This window comes from Mirounga leonina, unplaced genomic scaffold (genome assembly GCF_011800145.1).
Source record: "Mirounga leonina isolate KUSES-001 unplaced genomic scaffold, KU_Mleo_1.0 Mir_166, whole genome shotgun sequence".
In the NCBI taxonomy this organism is placed as follows: domain Eukaryota; kingdom Metazoa; phylum Chordata; class Mammalia; order Carnivora; family Phocidae; genus Mirounga; species Mirounga leonina.
In genome coordinates, this window is record NW_023270418.1 from 23820472 (window position 1) to 23838319 (window position 17848).

Here is a 17848-nt window from a genome sequence, read left to right on the forward strand (position 1 = left end):
GCAATCAGAAGCAGCACCTGATGGGTCTGCAGAGTGTGGCTTGTGGCTCCTCTCCTCTGACAGGTACCAGATCTACATTATACATGTGAGTACTTGTTCACTAAAAACTAAATGCACTAAAAATTACAGAGCAGATTTCTAGGCAGAACATAAATCCCAGACTAGTTCAGGATAGGATTCAAAAACAGCTCTTGTTTCTAAAGCAAACTGTATGAGGAGAAGGTGCAGAAAAGAAAACCTGGTTTCCAGTAAGACATAGCATAAATGTCCTACAACGATCAGACACCCCCAAGGGTTTATCTGGACTCAAGGACACACTGGTGGGTTGAGTTTATAATAAAAAGTGGTAAAAACTTAGGAGTTGCGATGGTATGAAAGCGGACTCCTAACAATTCACAACATGCTGACAATGTTCAGCGAGAAGTCACTCACAGTTCCGATGAGCTTGAACACTTGATCCCCGTGTACGTTGTACACAGTGACGATAGTATTGAGGGCAGCGTTGCGCACGGCGTTGTCCCTGTCTCCTATGTGAATCGCTATCTCCTTTAAGGCTTTCCCTGGGGTTGGCTGGCAAACATTCATGCCGTAGGACTCGACCAGACACCCCAGTTCTTCCAGGCACTCTGATGGAGAAGAAAGGTTAGATTAATGAGACCCAACACATATTCCGGCTTAGAGACCTTTTTTTTTTAAGATTTTATTTATTTATTTGACAGAGAGAGATAGAGCGAGAGAGGGAACACAAGCAGGGGGAGAGGGAGAAGCAGGTTTCCCACGGAGCAGGGAGCCCGATGCAGAGCTCGATCCCAGGACCCTGGGATTATGACCTGAGCCGAAGGCAGACGCTTAACAACTAAGCCACCCAGGCGCCCCGAGACCTATTTTTACTAGATACATTTTCCTTGGCATACATGAAGAACTAAAATCTTATTCTGGCTCTACCTAGAATTTTTCCTTGTTTACTGCCTTCTGATAAAACACACAATCAGGGACGCCTGGGTGGCTCAGTCGGTTAAGCGGCTGCCTTCAGCCTGGGTCATGATCCCAGGGTCCTGGGATCGAGTCCCACATCGGGCTCCTTGCTCAGCGGGGAGCCTGCTTCTCCCTCTCTCCCTCTGCTTGTGCTCTGTCAAATAAATAAAATCTTAAAAAAAACCACACACACACAATCATATAATACTATTACAGCAAGTGCTCCTGGAAGAAAGGGATGCCTGTGAGTCAGATGGCCCCTGTGCACTTGATTTTGTCAGCAGGGTGGTACTGAGCAGTGCCTGTATCACCTGATACTGTGGCTCCACCAGTGTGCAACTCATCACTCCCACAGTCCAAATCGGAAGGTTGGAATCAACCACACAGACACTGAAATGTCCTCGGTTCATCTACAAACTATTTCTTTTCGAGGTCACTGCTGCACAGACTCACGCCTCAATTTAAATTGTTGCTTCACCTGCTCTTTGCTTAGAGTTCTTGGATTTGGTTCCTTCCATGATGAAGGGGAACATCTTGCTGGCTGGGTAGACAAGGCACATCCGGTTCAGGATGGCACGGACATCTTTACGAATGACATCCTTTGGTTCTCCAACCTAGTCGACAAGGAAAATAACGACTGAGGCAGTTCCTGAGTTGCAAAGGGTCCTTCCATGCGTCACACATCTTGGAAGAACAGGGGCACGGGAATGAGTGGTGAAAGGTATCATCACAGAATAAATGGAAAAGGGAGAGGGAATAAAGGATGGGAACTGAGGTCAGCTGGGAACTTGGGCAGTCTTCCAGAATGAGAACAATGCATTACCTTGAGGATGAGATAGGGGATGAAGGAAGATGCTTCATTCTCAGTAAGATGATACTCCTCCTCACTTAGCAGGGTGAAGAGCAATTTTAAATATTCTAGGGCTTTCATCAGGACACTTGTATTGGTGTCAAAAAACCGCAGGGTAAGCCACTTTAAGATAAGATCCAGGCAACCAATAACACCGTCTTTTTCACTCTCCAAGTGCTTAAAACAGAAGACAAATAAGACTGTATAAAAATTTGAGTTCTATTAGGTAAGTACATTATAGATTTTACTAGAGTCCAAGAAGAAAACAGATTTTTAAGATTCTATTTAAGACCTACAATTATGACAGTCACTTATTCTATCAAGTAATACTATAACTCTAAAGCCAAAGAACATGGTGTATTCTAGTTCCTTCTCAAGTCACGTTAACTTCTGGTTATTTCACAAGGCTCAGTATTTTCATGGATCTGAGATACACGTGTATTTATCTACTGTAAACCTACATCAACCATGACAGCAAGGGCTTTGTTATGATGCTGAAAGTCTGAGTGAAACATCTCATCTTGTAACCACTTAGCCACACAGCTAGACATCTGAGTCTTTAGTTGCTCAATGTATTCATCCCGTGGAGTAGTAAAATTCCATTTCAGCACCTGAAAAAAAAAAACAGGGAAAGGGATGATGAGATGTTCAACTGAAATGAGGTAGAGAATTCTATTTAAAGCAGTTGCAGAAATCAATATAATAGGATTTTAAAATTCGACGAGATTAATTTGTAATTAAATATGAATGCAAAATATATTATCAAGCAGTCATACTTCTGGAAGGTTAACTCTTAACATCTTCAATTCAGCAATTCTCACTAGAAAAATCAATGCTCTCTTATTGTAGAACATGGTGGATACTAATGGTACAATTTTAATAAAGGGAAAATTTGTAATATCTATCAAAGTTAAATACGTACATACATTCTAGTAGGAGTTTTTAATAAAGATATATTCACATATGTGTACAAGTACCTACATTCAAAATGCTCACGGCAGAATAGTTTATAATAGTGGGAGACTAGAAGAAACCTAAATGTTTATATTGTGGGTTGGGGATAAAGAAAGGTACATACACATGATGTACCAATAAAGAGAATGAATGGATATATGCACACAGTTATGTAATGACCTTTAAGATATTTCAAACATCATTAAAAGAAAAAAGCAAAATACAGAACAAAGAGTACTGCATGCTCCCATGTGTAAAAAGCGCTATACATTTATACATATATAACTATATAGTACGAAATATTCATAATTCTGGAGTAATGCACAAAAATACTGGCAATATATCTTCCCTGTGGAGGGGGGCTAGGGGGAGACATGCTTCTTATACTACACTCTGTACTTTTCATACTGCTTGAATTTTTTTTAAACATGTATTCTGACAAAAAAATTTAACTGCCTAAAAATACCAAAATAACATAAAAAGAGAAATGAATTAGACAGATAGTCACCAGATCTGTCTTTTGAGGTATCAGGTATAAGAAGGATTAAACAAGTACCCTACTACAGATATGTAGTTGATAAAAATCAATTAATATTTTCCATTTTTTTATTATAAAAATTAAAACAATTTCTGTTTCTTTCCATTTGGAGGAAGAACAGGCAATAGCTCCATTCTATAGTTCCTTTTGTAGTAACTAATGCTCCCATAAACCTAAGAGAAACAAGCTATAATTTATTAGCAAAAGACCCAGTTCATTATTAGGTATTTCACAATGAAATGAATTCCAGACAGTAAAATGGTTCTTGATTACAAAACAAAACAAAGCAAAAAACTCCTGAAGGTTCTTGTCCCTTCCTTACCTTTAATCCTTTTTCATCTTTCATCCTTTGCTCTTTTCCATTTGGAACAACAATGAAAATAGGACCAGATTTGTCTTCATCCTCCTTTAAGCTGGTTTTGCTGGGCACTTTCTTTCCTTGTGCACTCTACAGCCAAGGTTCAGGGAACACTGGTTAGCTAGGCTACTCGTCCTTGGGAATATGATGTTACTGCCCGGTAAGCGGGCTCTCTATAAAACAGACACTCTCAACGTTATATTCCCCATGAAAGAAACAGAAGAGCCACAGAATCTTGCACATACTAACTTTCTGTACATTTCCAGAAACATATGTTTGTTTGTTTCTTTTTTTTTTTTTAAGTAGACTCTATGCCCAACATGGAGCCCAACACAGGGCTTGAGCTCATGACCCTGAGATTAAGACCTGAGCTGAGATCAAGGGTCAGATGCTTAACCGACTAAGCCCCCCAGGCACCCCACTAAAATTTTTTTTTTTTTTTTTAAGAGGGAGTGTGAGCCGGTGGGGGGTGGGGGGGGTGGCAGAGAATCTTTTAAGCAGCTCCACGCCCTGAGCACAGAGCCTGACCAGGGCTTGATCTCACAACCTAAGCCAAAATCAAGAGTCGGATGCCCAACCTACTGAACCACCCAGGAGCCCCCAGAAATGTTTTTAATAATACATTCTCAAGTAACATTCTCAAATACATAACTCAAGTGGGTTACCTTGTACTGGCATGTAATATAGTTGGAAAACTACTATGTATCATTGGTCTGGGTCACAGACTCTTTGTTTATTGGACAGCTCCGTTCTTTGTTTTTTTTTTAAAATAGATTTTATTTATTTGACAGAGAGAGAGGAAGAGAGAGAGAGAGAGAGCACAAGCAGGGGGGGAGCGGCAGGCAGAGGGAGAGGGAAAAGAAGGCTCCCTGCTAAGCAGAGAGCCTGACATGGGGCTCGATCCCAGGACCCTGGGATCATGACCTGAGCTGAAAGGCAGCTGCTTAGCCGACTGAGCCACCCAGGCACCCCTGGACAGCTCCTTTCTTTCCTGAAATCTTCAACACCACTTACAGCTTTCCATATTAATGGCATTTTGAATGGCATTTACACGTCTTAGTCAAGAAAGCTTTTCTGTTTCTCTGCATATAAAATCTTTCTCTATCACATCATTATAACTAGAGATTCTCTGAACCTGTTTCTAGAGAAACTTGCTAGAAACATTTTTTTTTATTTTGTTATTTTTTAAAGATTTTATTTATTTGACAGAGAGAGACACAGTGAGAGAGGGAACACAAGCAGGGGGAGTGGGAGAGGGAGAAGCAGGCTTCCTGCAGAGCAGGGAGCCCGATACGGGGCTCGATCCCAGGACCCTGGGACCATGACCTGAGCCGAAGGCAGACGCTTAACGACTGAGCCACCCAGGCACCCCGCTAGAAACATTTTAAATTATTAAAGTGGTTTTGAAAAATAATCCAAGATTCTAAATCTTTGTATCAGATGGAAAGAAAATAGTGAAAACTGAGAATATGTATTTAAAGTAAAACTTGAATTTCAAAACCGTAACCATTATTAATTATTAATATAAATGTAGCAAGAGCCCATTATTTCTAGTAGGCCAGAATTTCTAGTTCAAACACTGAAGTCATTCAGTTAAAACAAATATGAGATCATTTATGTGAAACTGCTTTGCAAACTGCAAAAGACTGGGGGAAAAAAGAATAGTGTCAAAAATACTTCAAAGCACTTGTGATCAAAATACTAAAATAAGCACTTGTTAAATTTGGTATGAGGACAGTAGGGAGGATAGGAAAAGAACAGCTTCAACTGGACAATTTAGAAGATAATTATCTATTTAAATTAACTCACTGAGTTAAAGGACCAGGCAAAGGGAAGGAAACAAATAATATTCAAACAAATGGCCAGAGTGCCCATTCTATATAAGCATGTAATAATAAATGCAGCGGGGGCACTTGGGTGGCTCAGTCAGCTGAATGTCCAACTTTCGGTTTTGACTCAGGTCAGGCTCTCACAGGTCATGAGATGGAGCCCTTCCTCGGGCTCTGCACTCAGCAGGGAATCTGCTTGAGGATTCTCTCCCTCTGCCCCTCCCCTGGCTTGGGCTTGCTCTCTCTCAAATAAATACATAAATCTTAAAAAAAAAACAAAAAAAACAGTAGGGGCGACTGGATGGCTCAGTCAGTTAAGCATCTGCCTTTGGCTCAGGTCATAATTCCAGGGTCCTGGGATCAAGCCCCGCATCAGGCTCCCTACTTAGTGGGGAGTCTGCTTCTCCTTCTCCCTCTACTTGTGCTCTCATTCATGCGCGCTCTCTCTCAAATAAAGTCCTAAAAAAAAAAAAAAAAGTAGTAATGTTCTTTCATACATAATATGATCTTTCCTAATAGAATGACTCAGCGTATAAAACACACTTAAAAGCAATTCTACATCTAAGTATGCAAAGCTAACATACCTTTGCTTTAGAGGAAACTCCTAGAGCTTTGGCCTTTTTCGGATCAGGTTTGGTTTCTATAGTGCTGGAAACAGAATCTTCAACAGGTGCTTTGAGAAAAAAAGGCATCTACTATAAATATAAACTCTAACTAATATCACTTTATTCTGAGCAGGTTAAATACATAATGATGAGAAACCCTACAGCTTTAAATGTGTCAATTTAGAAAGTATTTTCAATTAGATTTTTTCCTAATCTTTTTTTCTGCCTAAATTTCCTTTTTTAAGCATAACCCTAAGAAATTAACTCAATCTATATCTACTTTGCCAACAGTTAAGCTGAAGTTTTAAAACTATTTTCTACATAACAGTTAAAAAAACCTTTTAGATTGATACTTCCTTAAGGGTAGGGTCTGTCATCTTTGGTACTCAGTATTTACCATATAGCAAGATTCCAACAAACGTTGTAATTGAATATATATGTAGATACCAACAGTTTTGCACATGTACAATTTCTAACTCTATAGCATGAATAGTTTCTACCCCATTAAAAAGAATATTTTATTTAAGTAGTTAAGTCTAGAGAAGAAGTGGTTACAGATTAGAGTTTTACTTATACATGATGGAATTATAACATTAGTGTGATGAAATCAAGAATTTCCTCTAAAAGATTAGTAAGAGAATGAATCGGCAAACAGGCACTGCAGTAGGAGAACTCATTTGGGAATGAGGAAGAGGAATTCTATGCTGGTTTAGGCACTGACTGGCTGTCCTTGTGCCAGTCACTTAATCTTTAGAGTTTCCTCATCTCTTAATAAAGGGGATTAGACTAGATGGTCCCAGTTCCCCCTCTATTATATCCAATAGCAGAAAATGTATGGAAACCTTAAAAATAGGATGGAACACTCACTTTCTGGAGTATTTCAATGTGCTATTCCGAAACCCCTTTTTGGAATTGTAAACCAAATTAAGCGTCTTCATACCTTCAGCACAATTCCTAGCATAAAACTTGACAAATGTTTGTGGTAGAAGGGTGAGGAGGGAGGAAGAGAGGGAGGGAAGGCAGAAGGGCCTAGGATCTAAGCTGTTTGGAAATACAGTAAGAAATGAAGGCTGGATTTCTTTTGAGTTCCCCTGGGCTACTTCCTTCCCCCTTAACCCTCTCAAAATAGAGTTACCTGAAGCTGGCTGGAATTTGGCTGGAGCTGACCCTCCCATTGGTTTGGAAGTTGCTTTAGCAGATGCAGCAGGCTTGGCTGGCATATTAGCTTTGGCTTTTTCTAGCATGGCCAATACCTGATCTTTAGAAGTTGGCTAGGGAAACAACGTAACAGAAGTGAGAGGCCACACACATGATACACTCAGAGTATGCTTACTAACAGAGCTGCTGTCCAACACATCACTGAGCTCCCAGTTTTGAAATACCTATGAAGTAAGGGAGGCGGCACACGGTGCAAGAGAAGTAACACACATTATGAAGTCATACTAAATTAGCTACCATTCTAGAAGGTCACAACTTTTGTCCCTGCAGAGTCAGGTTCTTGGGAGTTCAACATATTTTTGCTCTCACTGGGGTTTCAAGTGAAACTCCTAGGAGGTAATATGATCTCTTGCCTATATATACTCATGTTCAATATTTTTCTAATGGCTTTTAAGAGCAGCAACCACAAGAAATAGTACCTTTAGTTTCCCGGTAGCCTTGGCCATTTTCTCATATCCCAGATGCATCATGAAGAAAGGCAAGGCATCTTGGGCCTTCTTCCGCACATCTCCATTGCGATCTTCCAGGCACGAGTAAAGATGAGGAACACAAAGGATAAGGTCTGTGGGGGTGGAACGAAGAGTCGGTAGTTTCTCAGCCAGCCAGCCCAGAAGCTGCCAAAAGAAATAAAGACCGGTTACACACTTCAAGGGGAAACTTATTACTTATAATCTTAGGCTTAATGACTGCATCAGTACCGAACACTGAATTAGTTCTTACACTCAAGTTTCCAATATGAAATCAGTAATTTTCATTGTTCAAGAACAATGCTATATTTAAATGATATATGCAAAGATGACAATTTTCTTTAAGATAAGGACACGGTTTTTGTTTGTTTTTTTAAGATTTTATTTATTTATTTGACAGAGAGAGACACAGTGAAAGAGGGAGGACAAGCAGGGGGAGTGGGAGAAGCAGGCTTCCCGTGGAGCAGGGAGCCCGACGCGGGGCTCGATCCCAGGACCCTGGGACCATGACCTGAGCCAAAGGCTTAACGACTGAGCCACCCAGTCGTTAAGGACACGGTTCTTTAGACCACACTTGGGCATTAAACTATAAAGCTTTAATAGTTGTTGTTGTTGTTGTTTTTTCTTAAAGATTTTATTTATTTGACAGAGCAGGAGAAAACAAGCAGGGGGAGCGGCAGGCAGAGTGAGAGGGAGAAGTGGGCTCCCTGCTCTGCCCTTGAGCTCTGTGGGGCTCAATCCCAGGACCCTGAGATCATGACCAGAGCCAAAGGCAGACGCCTAACTGACTGAGGCACCCAGGCGCTCCAAGCTTTAATAGTTTTTTTTTTTTTTAAAGATTTTATTTATTTATTTGACAGAGACAGACACAGCGAGAGAGGGAACACAAGCAGGGGGAATGGGAGAGGGAGAAGCAGGCTTCCCGCAGAGCAGACAGCCTGACGCGGGGCTCGATCCCAGGACCCTGGGATCATGACCTGAGCCGAAGGCAGATGCCCAACGACTGAGCCACCCAGGCACTCCCTCCCAAGCTTTAATAGTTCTTAATTCATTTTACAGATGAAAATCTTTCATTTATCTTTTTAAAAAAATTCTAAGAATTACTCAGCTAGAGAAGATGCAGAACATTTATTTGATCAGGAGAGGACAAGGTCTACCAGGACTTCTGTTTTCAGCGCTATATCGACAGTTTTTCTCTATTCCTCCCAAATAATTCATAACTGTATTTATTTTTTAATTGAAGTTTTGAGATCATTGTAGCCACATGGAGTTATAGGAAATAATACAGAGATCCCATGCACTCAGTTTCCTCTAACAGTAGCACTTTATAAAATTATACTGTAGTTTCACAACCAGGATACTGACATTGATCCAATCCACTGATCCTGTTCAGACTGCCCAGCTTTGCTGTTCTCATTTGTGTCTGTGTGGATATTTAGTTCTATGGTCTGATCACATATATGTTACTACATCTGACACCACAGTCAAGATTTTAAACAGTTCCATTGCAAGGATCCCTCAGGTTACCTCCTTATAACCGCAGGCATCTCCCTTCTCCCATTCCAATCCCTGATAATTACTAATCTGTTCTCCATTTCTAAAATTTTGTCATTTCAAACATATCCCACAAATGGAATCATATGGTATGTAACTGTTTGGAGCTGGGTTTTGCCACTCAACGTAATTCCTTGGTGATTTCCCTCAATTGTTGCCCGTATCAGTGATTCTTTTATTGCTAAATAGTATTACCACATGGACGTACAACAGTTGGTTTAACCTTGCACCTGTCGAAGGATATCTGGGCTGTCCCCCAGTTTTTGATTATCATGAATGAAGCTGCTATGAACATTCGTGTATAGATTTTTATGTAGACATAAATTCTCATCTTTATGGAATAAATGCACAAGATCACAACTGCTGGGTCATATAGTAACTGTTCAGTTTCGGGATTTTTAAAAAAAGATTTATTTATTTTAGAAAGAGAGAGAGGGCATGTACACATGAGTGGGGAGTGAAGCAGAGGGAGAGGGAGAAAGAGAGAATCCCAAGTAGACTCCCCACTGAGCCCGACACAGAGCTTAATCTCATGACCCTGAGATCATGACCTGAGCCGAAATCAAGAGTTGGACACTTACTGACTGAGCCACCCAGGTGCCCTCTACATGTTTAGTTTTAGAAGAAACTGCCAAGCCTTTTTTTTCCTAGAGTGGCTGTACCATTTTCCATTTCCTCCAGCAGTGTTAAAATTTCTCCAAATCCTTGCCAGCATTTGTGTTAAAACTATTTTTTTATTTCAGTAATTCTGATAGTTGTAGAGTGATGTGTCACTGTAGTTCTAATTTGCACTTCCCTTATGGCTAATAATATTGAATAACTTTTACGGGTTTATTTACCACCTGCATCTTCTCTTCAATGAAACATCCCTTCATGTCTTTTGCCCATTTTCTTTTCTTTTTTTTTTTTTTAAGTAGGCTCTATGCCCGACATGGATCTCAAACTCATGACCCTGAGATCAAGAATCATATGCTCCACCAACTGAGTCAGCAAGGAGGAGCCCCATCTTTTGCCCATCTTCTAATTAGACTATTTTTTTTTTTAAACTGCTTTGAGAATTCTTTCCATGTTTTAGATAATGGTTGTTGGATGCTGAGTTAGTAAATATTTTCTCCTGTGGTGTAGCTACCTCTCATTATCTTCACATGGTCTTTTGCAGAATAAAATTCTTAATTTTTATGAGGTCTAATTTATTAATTTTTTCCATTGATGGGATTGTGGTTTTGGAGTCAAGTCTAAGAATTCTTTGCCTGAAGAATTTCTATATCCTGATGTTTTTCACCGATATTATCTTTTTCTTTTTAAAGATTTTATTTATTTATTTGAGAGAGAGAGAGAGCACAAGAGGGGGGAGAGGGAGAGGGAGAAGCAGACTCCCCGCTGAGCAAGGGAGCCCGAGGCAGGACTTGATCCCGGGACTCCAGGATCATGACCTGAGCCGAAGGCAGGCGCTTAACCAACTGAGCCACCCAGGCGCCCTTCACCGGTATTATCTTTAAAAGTTGTATAGTTTTGGGGTGCCTGGGTGACTCAGTTGGTTAAGTGACCAACTCGTGATTTCAACTCAGGTCTTGATCTCAGGGTCATAAGTTCAAACACCATTTTGAAAAAATAAGTAAAATAAAAGTTCTATACTTCTATGTTCTACATTTAAGTCCACAATCCATTTTGAGTTAATGTTTGTATAGGATGGAAGGTTTAGGTTGAGGTTTAGTGTTTTATCTACGGATATCAAAGCCGGGGGGGAGAGAAAAAGAGGCACATGAGTATAAAAGCTTCAGGAATTTGGTTTCATTTTATTAACTGTTTCATAACGAAACTCATTCTATTCATACAAGCATATTTATTAGGTAGGTTCGGACCTCTAAGAAGGTAAAATCTGTCATGAGTAAAGCACATTATATTTGTAATACTTACCTCTTGCCTCAAAAAAGGATTTTCCTTTTTGAGCTCTTCAGAAAGATCTTCTCCCTCCAGCCATTCCTTCATGCCTGTCTGTTCTGCCCAAGCATTCACAGTTGCTAGGGCAGCTGCCCGAACATTGTTCTAAATAGAGAAGAGAATTAGTAAAGATAACATCAGTTATGGTTTGGAGGTAGGGAGTGAAACAGTTTGTTACTTTGGGAACATGAACAACGGAGGTTTCTCTAAGGTCCACATGAACATACTTGGAATCAACTTTTCTGACACAGAATCTAGTTCTATGGTTGTACTGAAAATCCAAAGTAAAGAAGAAACATAAAACTCCAACTGTAAGGTCCTGTACTCAGTTAAATTAGGCAAAAACAGTGACCTGGGCATAAAGTATCACGTAAGGGGAATAAACTCAGAGGTTTTATTTTCTGAAGCTCTCGGGGCTGTTATGTCCATGGTTATCTATAAAGAATGTAACTCCACAGGGTAGAGAACTCCTAATAGTTAGACTGAAATTACTAACAATTTGCCTGAACACTTATGTTTTCATATTAACTTGCGTTCACAGAATAAGGACTTATTGACATGAAAAACATTAAAATACCCCAATTCCTCATATTAAATGAATTGCACACAAAAAAAGACACATGCAAATATTCAATCTAGGGCTAAATATAAGAGGCTTGCAACTTTCGAGGAGATTAATTCTAGGACTGTGAAATTGAAGTACTAGAAGATCCTGCTCCAGCAGTTCAGGAGAACAAGGAAGAAAATAAATACATGACCCCAAAATTCATGAACGTATTCACTCTTCATAACAGTACTTATAACGATGATGTCATAATCGTAATAGCCAACAGTTTTTGAGTGCATACTGTATGAGACAGTAACAGGTACCTTATGTACAGATTCTTATTTAGTTCTGTAAGAATGAAATTTCATAGATAAAGAAACTGAACCTCGAAGAAAATAAATAACTTACTTAAGGGTCGCAAGGCGAGTGACATAACTGTTCACCTTCATACTGCTTGGGAGGTACAGATGTTTACTATTTTCCTCCTAATGTTTATAGGAGGAAAATAGTATATAGACTGTTTATAGACTGTTTATGTGTACTCTTACACACACTGAGAATTGGTCTTGGCCCAAGAATGTGGCTGGCCTATTCCAGAAGGGAGTTGTGGTCAGGAGTCAGGTTTACCTTGCTGTCTCCAAGGACTGTGATGATAGGGATGCCTAAGTTCTTCACATGTTGCTTGATATTTGGGCCCATGGCTACTGCCAGTTGCTGGAGGATATTCAACGTCTGCTGCACCTGAGTGGGAAAGAGCCAACACTTGATGATGAAACCAGGAGCAATAGTGTTCCAAGTTTTCCAAGTTTGCTGCTAAGTAGTCAGTACACTAGAAGTTTTGGGCCTACTTGAAAGACAGGGTAGTCAGTTTGTTATGATGCTATTCTAATTAGCTTATGAATAATTTATAGGCAGTGAGTGGCCTGTCCTTTTATTATTAGTTCATAACACTGGAGTATTAGAATTTTAGACCAGAATGGATAGTGCTTTATTGTTTTAAAGTAAGGTAAAGCCTAGTTTAAGAAAATCCTGACATAAAAACCCAAATTTAAAAATTAGAAATTAAACGTGTTTATGAATATAACAGAGTTTTATATAAGGATATTTAATATTAGAGTTCTATAAAAAGCAAATATGACATCCATGAAAATTTGATAAATAAACCTGCCACCTACCAACCCATCTTGAGGCACTTAAGAAATTAAAGGAATTCTAGTTCAAAGCAAATGAAGTGGCCACTCATTTTTTTTGCAGGTGAAGATTACTGAAAAGGAACTTCCTGCAGGGAAGAGGGGAGGGAGAGAAAAAGAACAGGCACATGTTCTACGTACCAAGATTTTATTTGAATCATTGAGTCGGCCTTTCAAAGCAGTTGGCAGTTCACCTATATTCGGCTGGATAAATTTTGCTTCATTGATAATAGCTGCCACTTCATCCAGGCCTTCTTTCCTGATCTTCCAGTTCTTGTCACCAATCTTAGACACCAACTCTGAAGTGATTTTATCACTGAAAAAGCAGAAGACAGAATCCTTTATTCCAGACTCCTAAAGAAATAATGTCACAGAAGTACTCTCGACCGAGGAAGAGAAGGTACCATTAAGAATTCACTACCAAAAAAAAATATTTTTTTTTCACTACATAAATCCAGTAAATCATTTGCAATAAACCTACCTGATTTCTGTCCTCGGCAAAAGATCCACAACATCAGTGCCCACCTCATCTGGTTCATCTCCATCTTCTCCTTCATCTGTACCACTTATGCTGTGTTTAGAAATCCCTCTGGTTGGAGCAGGTGGGTTCTGTCCCTGCATCTACACACAAACAAATCAGTGAGGCTAATGAACTTGATGAATGGTACGAGAGCAAACAAGTTAGAGAATGCGCCTATGTCAAACTTTCCTATTCCTTCATACTACTTAATATTTATAAACTACACTGTATGTATGTATGTATGTATGTATGTATTTATTTTTAGAAAGGGGGGAAGGGGCAGAGGGAGAGAGAGAACCTTAAGCAGGCCCCACACCCAGCACAGAACCTGACACAACCCTGAGCTTGATCTCACAACCCTGAGATCATGAGTTGAGCCAAAATCAAAAGTCAGACGCTTAACTGACTGAGCCACCCAAGGACCCCTACACAGTACATATTTTAATTCCTACTTAGATCCCAAATTTGAGACTATATGGCAAAAGGTATTTTTATACAAACCTACTAGAATCTGACGACTTTTCAATCATGAAATTGTCTTTTGACTTAGATGCCCAATAAATATAAAGCAAGTCTGCCCAAACCCAGCAATTTTGATTAGAAAGTTTATTCAAGGAAGGCCAAGTTTTTTTTATTTAAAACAATTTTAAATGTTGATATACTTTCTGAATAGGCAATACAATAAAAATGTTTGATATTCCAAAGGTACAAGAGACAAAAGAGGAAAATCTCCCCTCCCATGCCACAGCTATCCAGTCGCCCTCCTCATAGACAAAGCCATCAATTTCTTATGAATTCTTCCTAGGGATACTTTATGCATATAAAAGCAAATACATATATATTCCTCATTCTAAAGGGTTAAAAGCTTAAACTTAACTATTATGAGCATTCTTACGTCTACCAATGGACTGTATCATTTTTGGAATCTTTACCTTCTCAAATTCTGCATCTATCTGGGATAGAAGGGCAGGCTTCTCATCCTCAAAGAACATTCGCAAAGAGGGACCAACATACAGGTACATCACACCAAGCAGGGTGATGGCCGAAGTCCTCACAGCCTGGCAGACAGAACAAAAAGAACTTTGCAAATGAGAACAGAACCACAAAGATGGCTGTAATGTTCCTACATATGTGGTATGTACTCACTGGGTTTGTTGCAGCAAGAGCTGTCTTCACATTGCTAATAAAAGCTTTCACATTCAACCTGAAAGAAGTAACATTTAGAATTAAAAACAAATAAATGAAACTCTCAGAATACTTAAGAGTTTTATAAAGCCAGACTCCAGGACTGGCTCCCTTTGGCTATGTCCCCAAGTCTCACCTATTCTCTCTCTCCAGTCACTGACAGGGAACATTAAATATTGTCTACAAGCTCATTACTCCTAAACCCCAGTGTTGACCCCTCTTCTGAATTCAGATCTGTATATCCATACAGCCTTTGTAACACTTCCATTTGAATGTATAGTAGATGTCCCACATCTGTCAAGACCAAAACTCCTGACCACACCCCAAACCCAAATGCTGTTGTTTCCAGTCTTTCCTACCTCAGTAAAGAGCCACATTATTCTTCCATTCGCTCAGGCCATCCTTGACTCCTCTCTTTCCTATACTCAGTAACCTGTTCCGATTTTTTTTTTTTTTTTTTAAGATTTTATTTATTTATTTGACAGAGAGAGAGACAGCGAGAGAGGGAACACAAGCAGGGAGAGTGGGAGAGGGAGAAGCAGGCTTCCCGTGGAGCAGGGAGCCCAATGTGGGGCTCGATCCCAGGACCCTGGGATCATGACCTGAGCTGAAGGCAGACGCTTAACGACTGAGCCACCCAGGCGCCACTCCTGTTCCGATATTCCAAATACATTCTGCATCCTAATACTTCCATTTCTACAAACTATGTCCAAGCCAGTATATTTTCTTGATAGGACTAATTAGTCTTTTCAATCCTCACTATTTATTCTGACTACAGTCCAAATGATCCTATTACTCTTCTGCTTAAAACCATCTAATGGTTTCCAACTAACTCAAAACTCTGAGGCCCAATGTGACCTGGCTCAGTTCTTTCTCCCATCTTTTCTCCTCCCACTGCCCCCTGACAACTCATTCCCCTCTACTACCTACTGAAGAATAATCACTCCTTGCTATTTTTATTTTATTTCTTTTTAAGATTTTATTTTATTTCAGAGAGAGCGAGCGAGCGTATGCGGGAGTGCGAAAGGGGCAGAGAGAGAGGTTGAGAGAAAAATCTCAAGCAGACTTCCCAATGAGCATGAAGTCCAACACAGGGCTTGATCTCACAACCCTGAGATCTATGACCTGAGACCAGGAGTTGGACGCTTAACTGACTGAGCCACCCAGGTGCTCCCAAACAATTGTCTTTGCTTGAATGTCACTTGAATAACTTATAGAGTAGCATTTCTTTATTTGGTAGAATGTAGAAAACTATTTTGGGTTTTTTTGGTGTTGTTTTTTTTTTTTTTTAAAGATTTTATCTATTTGAGAGAGAAAGAGGGAGAGTACAAGCAGGGTGAGGGGCAGAGGGACAAGTATACTCTCTGATGGGCAAGGAGCCTGATGCGGGGGCTCGACTCCAGGACCCTAAGATCATGACCTGAGCCGAAATCAGACACTTAACTGACTGAGCCACCCAGGCGTCCCTAGAAAACTATTTTGTAACACATTAAGAAGTATATTGTAAAAAAAAGCATGGCACAGAGAAAGGCAACATAGTATAGCAGTTATAGTACTTTCTCTTGGAACCAGAATGCCTGGATTCAAATCTTGGCTTTGCCACTTCAGAACTGTGACTTGGACAGATTACTCAAGCTTTGTGTGCCCAGTTTCCACACGTATAAAATGGGAATAACAATGCCTCACATGGTTTTTATGAGAATTAAATCAAATGAATTATTATTTAGAAAGTGGCTGGCATAAGGGAGCCTGGGTGGCTCAGTCAGTTAAGTGTCTGCCTTCAGCTCAGGTCATGACCAGGGTCCTGGGATCAAGCCCTTCTTCTCCCTCTCCTCCATGCTCCTACTCTCTCTCACTATCTCTGTTGCTATCTCTTCTCTCTCTCAAATAAATAAAATCTTTAAAAAAAAAAAGTGCCTGGCATAAAGTAAGCTCTATAAAATTTTGTTAAATAAACAAATGTGTTCAATATGCAAACAAGTTTGGGAAACAGTGGGTTAATAAAGTTAGGCTGGGGCGCCTGGGTCATGATCCCAGGGTCCTGGGATAGAGCCCCGCGCTGGGCTCCCTGCTCAGTGGGGAGCCTGCTTCCCCCGCTCCCTCTGCTTTTCCCCCTGCTCGTGTTCTCTCTCTCTCTCTCTGTATCTCTGTGTCTCGAATGAATAAAAATAATAATAATAATAAAAAATAAAGTTAGGCAAGCTTCTCTGTTGCATGACCTTCAGAGACTTTAATTCACCAACATGCATGATAGGTCTCTAAACAAATGTGATTATATGTAGTAATTTCGAAATATATTTGACTAGAAATCCTTGGAAGTGGCTTTTCTGAGGGATTGTTATTAATACTTAAGGAGAAATAATTTAGAGAGCTCTAATGTTAGTGGACATGAAAATGCAGGACCATGAGCCAATACAGACTTTTGAGGAACAAAGGTAGTTTTGTTTTATATAAATTAGCCGACCCAGCTCTGGTGTCTCAGAAATAGCAGAGACAGCTACAGCAAAAAGAATCACTAGTTAGAGATAGACACAATATTTAATTATTTTGTACCTGATTTGTTTCTGACTTACCCAGAAAAACCAAATTCTTTGATTGCATTTGATAGCCAATTCAGAGTTTCTGATTGATTCTTGGGATTCTTCTGTGAGAAAGCCATTGACATAACCTAAAGTGAAAAAGAGGGAAAAAACAAAAATAAGCATGTGTTTTTTCTCATATTTCTCACAGAAATATAGTATGCCATAAAGGTAGAAGTGGATTAAGCATGGTTTTTCCAACCCTGACAGAACTGCAAGAATGCCTTAGGAATGAAAGGGCCGCCTGGGTGGCTCAGTCGTTAAGCGTCTGCCTTCGGCTCAGGTCATGATCCCAGGGTCCTGGGATCAAGCCCCTCATCGGGCACCCTGCTCATCGGGAAGCCTGCTTCTCCTCTCCCACTCCCCCTGCTTGTGCTCCCTCTCTTGCTGTCTCTCTCTGTCAAATAAATAAATAAAATCTTAAAAAAAAAAATGCCTTAGGAATGAAATATTTAACTTACACAAGAAAATGAGGTAAGTGACAGTAGTATTAAAAGCATTCTGGGGCACCTTGGTGGCTCAGTCGTTATGCATCTGC

At 40.0% G+C, this 17848-nt stretch overlaps 1 protein-coding gene and 1 non-coding gene across 6 annotated transcripts in view; both read right to left on the bottom strand.

Moving 5' to 3' along the window:
• Positions 1-17848, bottom strand: part of CKAP5 (cytoskeleton associated protein 5) — a 102537-nt gene that overhangs the window by 22118 nt on the left and 62571 nt on the right. For all 5 annotated transcript variants that reach the window (XM_035012723.1, XM_035012719.1, XM_035012720.1 and 2 more), the window contains 15 exons: positions 17305-17399; positions 14693-14750; positions 14479-14604; positions 13508-13647; positions 13168-13342; positions 12464-12577; positions 11266-11394; positions 7747-7941; positions 7245-7380; positions 6089-6177; positions 3640-3765; positions 2287-2436; positions 1799-2002; positions 1454-1589; positions 433-626 (listed from right to left, as the gene is read on the bottom strand). In XM_035012723.1, coding sequence (XP_034868614.1) covers positions 433-626; positions 1454-1589; positions 1799-2002; positions 2287-2436; positions 3640-3765; positions 6089-6177; positions 7245-7380; positions 7747-7941; positions 11266-11394; positions 12464-12577; positions 13168-13342; positions 13508-13647; positions 14479-14604; positions 14693-14750; positions 17305-17399 — 2067 coding nt within the window. The remainder of the gene's footprint in view (positions 1-432; positions 627-1453; positions 1590-1798; positions 2003-2286; positions 2437-3639; positions 3766-6088; positions 6178-7244; positions 7381-7746; positions 7942-11265; positions 11395-12463; positions 12578-13167; positions 13343-13507; positions 13648-14478; positions 14605-14692; positions 14751-17304; positions 17400-17848) is intronic.
• Positions 1219-1329, bottom strand: LOC118016355. Its single transcript, XR_004680786.1, has one exon. It is a non-coding gene; the product is annotated as a small nucleolar RNA SNORD67 (small nucleolar RNA).